Source organism: Nannospalax galili, unplaced genomic scaffold (assembly GCF_000622305.1).
Source record: "Nannospalax galili isolate Female #2095 unplaced genomic scaffold, S.galili_v1.0 scaffold39, whole genome shotgun sequence".
Classification (NCBI taxonomy): Eukaryota; Metazoa; Chordata; class Mammalia; order Rodentia; family Spalacidae; genus Nannospalax; species Nannospalax galili.
Genome location: NW_008346683.1, coordinates 5044388 through 5052343, shown reverse-complemented (window position 1 = coordinate 5052343; position 7956 = coordinate 5044388). Strand labels below are relative to the sequence as shown.

The 7956-nt window shown below is 42.5% G+C and overlaps 1 protein-coding gene across 1 annotated transcript in view; it reads left to right on the top strand.

The window, feature by feature from the left end:
• Rfx4 (regulatory factor X4) overlaps positions 1-7956 on the top strand; it is a 178460-nt gene that overhangs the window by 64296 nt on the left and 106208 nt on the right. The window contains exon 4 of the mRNA XM_008843124.1: positions 3483-3606. Within this exon, the coding sequence (XP_008841346.1) occupies positions 3483-3606 (124 nt within the window). The remainder of the gene's footprint in view (positions 1-3482; positions 3607-7956) is intronic.

The following is a 7956-nucleotide window of genomic DNA, read 5'->3' as shown; positions in this document are numbered from 1 at the left end:
TGTGTGTGTGTGTGTGTGTGTGTGTGTGTGTGTGTATGCATATCACATGCGATTGAATGCCCTTAGAGGCCAGAAGAGGTGTCAGATCCCCCGAAGTTGGAATTATAGGTAGTTATGAGTCACTTAACATGGATGCTGGAAACCAAATTCAGGTGCTCTTCAGGAGTAGTAAGTGCTCTTAACCACTGTGCCACTTTTCCACCGTTTAGTCCTCTTTGAGTACCATTTCACTGTCTTCTCCAGGAAAGGGCCTTCTATGGTAGCTCCTAGTTGAGGGTGGTATGCTGAGCCACATCCTTTGGCATGGCATTTAAAGATTCTGACAGTCTCCACCACTCCGTCTTTGTTCCTTTTAGATCGCCCTACACAAGGCCCTCTTTACAGTCAGAAAGGTTGTCACTATCACTTAATGCACATGACATGTCTCTTGCTATCTTTGCTGTTCTCTTGCCTGGAGACCCTCCAACTACCATCACAGAGTACCACACAAATTTTTCTAGTGAGAAAAACTCTCCAAATTATTTGCCACATTAGCAAATGAGTCATAGTTTTTGAGCCTTAGTTTCTTGATCTGAAAGATAGACATAATGCTTAACTCAGAGAGGTTTTTTGTTTTCGTTTCATTTGGGTTTTGTTTTTTTTGGGGGGGGGGTTTGTTTTTAAGACAAGGTCGATATAGCCCAAGCTGCTGTTGAACCACTACATAGCCTAAGCTCACCTTAAACTTGATATTCTCCTGCTTCATCCTCTTGGCTTCTAGAATTATAGGCATGTGTCAACATGCTTGGCTTTTACATGATTGTCATGAGGATTAAATGAGATCGTGGACACGCAGTGTCTGGCACCTAGAAAAAGTTCAATGAATGCTAGCCATTGTTTACTGTTAGAAAATCCTAATCCCAGTTCCTCTATGAAACTGTAATTATCCATTCCCATCTACATACAAACCTGTATTTCCCCTTCAACAGCATCTATAGTCTGGAGTTCATGGTATTTAAATATTCTTATTTCTTGTGTGTCATTCTCCCCAAATAGACTCCAACGTGAACTAGGGCATAGGGCATGTCTTATGCCAACACAAGTGCCTACAGGAGCCAGGAAAGGAACAGAAAATAGACTCCGTGTAAGAAAAATAGGGAGGAGTGAGGACTCTGGCCAACCCTAGGGCACATCCAACCCTGGGCAATTGTTGTCATGCGGGAATATGGGTTCAGGGTTGCCAGACCTCAGCTTTTTCATAAGAAGCCAGGAATCCAGATTCTTATGTGCTAAGTCCTGGATTTTAAAAGCTGGCCCAATGCTGCTGAGGCTAAACAAAGTATGCCTGTGAGACCCCAGCTGGTGACAGCTGCCTTGCTGAGGTAGCTGCTGTAAGCTTGTGCCTTAGCTGGTTATTGGACCTCTGAAGTCAGTTCTATAGCAACACAATGCTGTGATTGGCAGTTAGGGATCTAGGCTAAACTTGTAGGCTGATTTTCATTCACCCTGAACCTGAAGCTTAGGAACCTATTCTCTATGTAAAGCCAGTTTTCTGGGGGTGGGGGGAGGGGGTGGGACCACAGGTACCCAATTTGTGACACTGGGTATACATATTAGAAGAGAGGACCTTTGTTTTGTTCACTGATGTTTCCTTAATGTTGAGAACACTGTTTGGCACTCAGCAAATGTGTGTTGAATGAAAGATTGCCCCTGCCTTTATCCCTGTGTTTATCATGAATCTGTTCACTATATGCCAGCAAGGACTATTTTGATCACTATGAGCCTGGTAAATGATAAGAGATCAATAAATATGTGTTAGATGAATAAATGATTGAAATGAATAAGTGATTGAAGTGGTCCATCCATCAGACATGAGCACCTATTGTGTGCTGAGAATATGCAAGACTTCCAGGATTCTGAGGTGATTTGACACTTTCTTGGTCTGAGGGCACTTGGTCACCTACAGGGATTACAGAAAGTATTTCCTGGAACAGCTTCAAAAATGAGCAGGAATTACTCCATAGACCCTATTCTAGGACAGGGCAGTGGATGGAATAGTTGAGACCCCTCAGCACCAGGCTTCACCATTTGCCCAAGTCCCTATGATTGTATTCATACATGAGGCTTGAATATGAAATGACTGAACTGGTTTTCTTTCAATCCCGTTTTGGAATGAGTTGAATGAGTGCCGTCCTTTCAAGTGGACACCTCGGGAGGCTGTGTCCTCACTCCACTTGAGTTACGACAGTGCTGGACCGCTTCCCTGGCAAAGGCCCTCAGAGTGAGTTTGAAGGCACTTGAGGACATTTATTCCATTGCTTAAGAATCATGTCTTATTTTTACGAAGAAAGAAATGAAAAAGAAAAGTTTGGGAGAATGGGTGTTCATCACTTTATCCCTAAACTTGGTTCTAGTGGCTGTGGGTTTTTCCTGAAATCCAGTTCATGACCAAAGAAGAAATGTTTTCTTTTGGTGAGTTACTAAGCAGTGTATGCTCCAGGCTCTGAAGGCAAGCTCCAGGAGAAACCCCCAAGTTGCCATGTTTCACAATGGTGTTGTTGGAAGAGATGTTTAACTCTCTGACACATCTACTGAAATGGAGCAGAATTCATTTGAATGCCTAAATTCTGTTTAGGCTGATTTTTTTAAACCCTCAAAATTATATCAAGATTTATTTTATGTTACTAGTGTCTATTACAGAATTGGGGCACACAGGTACCCAAAATATTTCATGGAAAGAAAATTGAGGTTGGATATGTACTCATAGGACACTTGGGTACTGTGCTAATAGTACCCGTCACATACCACTTTATTTGATATCACAGCTACCTTAAGAGACAGCTATAATATGTCATCACTCCTGAAGAGAAACTGAGTCCTGAGGTTAAGCTCTCTTCTACAGAACTTTCCATTGGTACTAGAGGAAGGTCCTGGATACAGCGTCATTAACCCTAATATAGCATAGGAGCAAGCCACCCTAAAGTAACCAAGAGGTCAGCTCTCTGCTGGAGTCATGAAGCCTCCCCCAGGCAGTGACCAGTGGCTGTTCAGCTGTGTCATCTCTCCTTGGCATGTGTTTTCCAAGATAACCCTACACTGCACCTGTCAGCCAAGAAGGTCCAGCATGTTGACACACAGCAGCCTTTGGCTTCTTCTGTTAGAAATGGCCTTGTGGATGTGTGATTTGAAGGCTGGCTGAAGAGGGCACCTGCAAGATCCAGTACAGTTTCAAGGGTTGGGAGTGTCAGGGGGTCCTGATCCAGCCAGAGTGTGGCCAGGCCAATAACAGCACTGAGTAGAGGGACTGGGAATTTGGGCTGGAAATGACCCAGTACATATGCACAAGAACCTACTGAGTTCTTGGAAGCTAGCTTCATCTTGCTGGGTGCATTTCCCCTGTAGAGGAAAGGCCTTCCCAGCCCTGGAGGAGGGCTAGAAGGAAGAACTCCTGCTTGCTTGGGGAGCTGACACAGTATTTGCTCATTAGACATTTATTTCCCTAGGCTGGAGGAGAACTATGAGATTGCAGAAGGTGTCTGCATCCCACGCAGCGCCCTCTACATGCACTACCTGGATTTCTGTGAGAAGAATGACACCCAGCCTGTCAATGCCGCCAGCTTCGGGAAGGTGAGTCCAGCCTCCCTGGTGGGTCCTGGCCCCACCCCGTGCCCTCTGTGCCCACCAACCTTAAGTAATTCATACATATTTTAAAAACATTCTTAAAATGACCTTTTATTGTGTGTGTGTGCATTTAAGCACACCACAGTGCGTGCGTGTGTGTGTGTGTGTGTGTATAGGTCATCAGGTTTGGTTGCAGGCACCGTTACCCACTGAGCCATCTTATCAGCCCATCAACACACATTAAAAAATTTTTATTACATTTTTTAGAATTTCATACAATGTATTTTGATCATATACTTTCTCCCCTATCTGCACCCTCTCTTATTACCTCCCCCCGCTTTCACATCCTCTATTATTATTCTTTTTTTAAGGCTAGTTGTATCAAATTTGTGTTCCCAAATACCCATCACTGGAACCTGGTCAGCATACCCGGAATCACAACCTTAAAGAAAACTGGCTTTTGCTCTCCCAGCACCTATTGGTTGGCACTACTTCCTTAGCTAGTGTTGGGGCTTCTTACCTACCCTGTAGCCCATGCTGGGAATTTGTCTGACTTGAGCTTACGTAGGTCTTGTGTATGCTGACACCACTGTTGTGAATTCACGTAAGTAACTGCTCTGCTGTCTTGGAAAACAGTTTCCTTGTGGTCATTCACCACCTCTGGCTCTTACAATCTTTCTGCCCCACTTTTGAAAGAATTCCTGAGCCTTGGGAGGCAAGAGTTTGATATAGGTGTCCCAGTCAAGGCCAAGCACTCTGCAGACTCTTAATCTCTACATGTTGATCAGTTGTAGGTCTCTGTGTTAATTGCCATCTGCTTCAGGAAGTTTCTCTGGTGAGAGTTTAGAGATGCACTAATCAATGGGTATAACAAGTCATTAAGAGTTGGTTTAGGGACTGGCGAGATGGCTCAGTGGTTAAGAGCACTGACTGCTCTTACAGAGGACCTGGGTTCAAGTCCTAGCATCCACATGGCAGCTAAAAGCTGTCCATAACTCCAGTTCCAGGGAAGAAAATACCCTTTTCTGACCTCTGTGGGCATTGCATGACATAGGTGCCCTTACATGCATGCATGTGGGCAATACACTCATATATATATATATATATATATATATTTAAAGAATTAGTTTAATACTGTGTCCATTTAGTATAATAATAGTAGTAAGTTCTCTCCTGCAGCATGTGACCTGTCTAGTCACAGGTTCCTAGACCTGATATCTGTGCCAGGTATGGACTCCATCTTGTGAAGCAGACCTTAAATCCAATCAGAAAGTGGTTGGTTACTAACATAACATTTGTGCCACTATTTCATCAGTGGGCATATCTTGTCAGTCTAGTCACGGTTGAGCTCGCCAGAGTCGTAGCTGGGCAAGAATGATGACTATTTCTTTCTTTTGGTAGCATGCATAGCACCATGCTAGCACTATGAAAGCTAGATATGAAGCTTTGAGGTCAGTGCCAGCTTGATTTCTCCTTGTTTGGTCTATGACTTAGGTATGTAATGTCTTCAGCAATAGGGTTTTGCTTTCAAGTTCTGGGAGCTGACCAAGAGCAAGTGCAATAGCCAGTATTGCTTGAGGGTCTGTGAGAACCCTGGTCAACAGCTTCAAAAGAGGGACTCTATTCCTGGCATTGGGCGTTTTCTTTGCTAGCCTATGGTGTCTGGTAGGGCCATTGTCTCCCTGTTATAAAGTGATTCTATTTAAACTCTTTACATTGTATGTGTATATACTTTAAGAAGCTTCTATAGTGGTAGGTTTTCATATGACATTTTCTAAAGGGCCTTTTTATTAGTTATTCCTCCCCAAACTCCATTTACTGCCATGCTCTTCCACCCCACCCTATTTAACCCTTCCTGCTCCATTATTGCCCTTCCTGCTTCCTACCACTGCATTCTCCTCTCCCACAAAGCCCTCCCCCATCCATTTTTAAAGCATTTTAAAGCATCATAGCTCTTGTTTTATGAAGTTACTGAAATAAATGTTTTGGTGACTTTGCTGTAATATTTTTCTACAAAAACCTCACACAATTATAAGAAAGCCATGACAAATCAAATACCAAAAGAATGGAGTGCCAGAGTGTTTGGTAACACTTGGCTGTAAAACTTTCAAACAATTCACAAACATTGTAAAGTTAGAAGTGGGTGTCCTGTGGTTGGCTTTCTTTTGCATTTAATTTGAACAAAGTACTATCTCTTTTCTGAGAGGCAAATATTGAACTTACAAGTATATTTAATATGTGACAGTGAGCCAGAGATAGACAAAGAATTTGGCTTGGTAACAGGAATGCCTTGGGAAGACTGGGAAACAGCCCTGGATTATTAGATTAGAGGTTTGGGGGTCCTCAGCTGAGAGTGGTAGTACTTGTAATATCACCCCAATCTTGACTGAACTCTTTCTATCTTATGATTAGATTGATTTCCATGCTTAGGGTTGTGTATACAGAAAATTATTAGTTCTGGCGATGCCTATTCAATAGACCCAGGAAAGCTGTTGAGGCACTCTTTAAGACTGATTATGATCATTTATTGACTTAATCACTAAAAGTCTAGATTTTATATATACAAATATCTGATTTGACTTGAGTTAATACATCTAAACTCCTTCTTCTACCAACCTTTTATTTTCTTTAATATAATTTTACTGCATCTGCTAACAAGAAATAGACAAACTCCTTCTGGAGCATCATTTTTCTTTTATATTTTAAAATGTTTTTTTTAGTGTGGAAAATAATGTTTCATTGTGTCATTTTTTAATGTATATAATATGTATGTCATTGTACTTTGTTCCTATCTCCCCCATTACCCTCCTTGTCCCCCCTCTGATTGGTCCCCTTCCTCTACCAAAAGTCCCCCTTCTGTTTCTCTCTCTCTCTCTCTCTCTCTCTCTCTCTCTCTCTCTTACCCCCCCAACTGGTTCCCTTTCCCAATAGTCTCCCTTCTGCCTCCCCCTACTTTATCCCCCCTCTGACTGGTCCCCTTCCTCTTCTAATAGTACCCTTTCTGTCTGTCTGTCTGTCTGTCTCTCTCTCTCTCTCTCTCTCTCTCTCTCTCTCCCCCTCTCCCTCTCTCTTTCACACACACATATAAACACACATTTATATCTAAGTATCTGGATTTTACATGAAAAATGTGATACTTGTCTTCTGCCCATTATCTTTTCTTGGTTCCCCCCAACCCTGTAGACTCCATCCCCCTACCACATAGCCCTCCTCTCTATTGTTGTGTTAAATATATATATACATGTATATTTCATATATGAAAGAAAATTGACAGCATTTGTCTTTCTGAGTCTGACTTACTGTGCTTAACATTATGATCTCCAGTTCTATCCGTTTCCCTGCAAATGACGTCATTTCATTCATCTTGGTATCTGGACAAAAACACTACAGAATTCATACCACATTCTCCTTACCCATGCACCTGTTGATGGGCTCCTAGGCTGGCTCTGCATCTTGACTCTTGTGAACTGTAAAGCACGTATTCCTGACCAGTTTTCTGAGTGAAGACATTCAAAAAGCTGAAATGACAAAAAGAGGTTAGGAAAGAAGTTTCCAAAATTCTCTCTTCAGATTCTCATCAGGAAAATCACTAACAGAAACAAAACAACAATGAAAAGAAGCAAAGAGTGTTGAGCCAAATGGCCCAGAGGGCCAGATACCTAGTAGCTGAGAACTGACTCCACTCAGTAAACAGGGATCCTGCTCTGTGGGGACTAACAGAGGGGAAGATGTTCTTGTGGTGTATTTATTCTATCTCTCCAAAGTGACAAGAATTCTTTTTAAGTCACCTTTGCTATTTCCTTCATCCATTACTTCAGTTCCTTTGTGTCAGCTAAGGGGGACTATAGAGTAGGCTCTATGGAAGGTAGTGGTAGGAGGTGCCAGAAGGGGGCTCAACATGCTGTTAAGGAGGGTCTCAGACCCAGCAGTGAGAAAAAAAGAGCATTCAGTGACTTGTGTGACATCAGAGTTCCGTCATGGTCCTGGGGTTTTGACTTGCATTGACACACTCTTGAGATAGCCATAGTGGAGAACCCAGGTAAGACTTTGTAGGTGTGGATGGAGAGGCAGGTTGGGCCACTCTTGTGGACTTATCACTTGGCCTCAGCTGCCTCATGGGGAAGTGCCAAGGTTCAAGGGAAATGATGTTAGTGAGTGATGGAAGGTGCTGTTTTCTCAGTCATTTCAGATCTTTACTAACCACCTCCCACACTGTTGGTGTAATGAATTCTTCATGAGACTTTTGTGCCTCAAGGCAAACAGCCATCTATTCGCTTAGAATGTAAAATTTTAAAAAAACTAGCACCATTAAAAAAACCTCTAATTTGTCTGTGTAAGGACACTATTCTTTTTTTT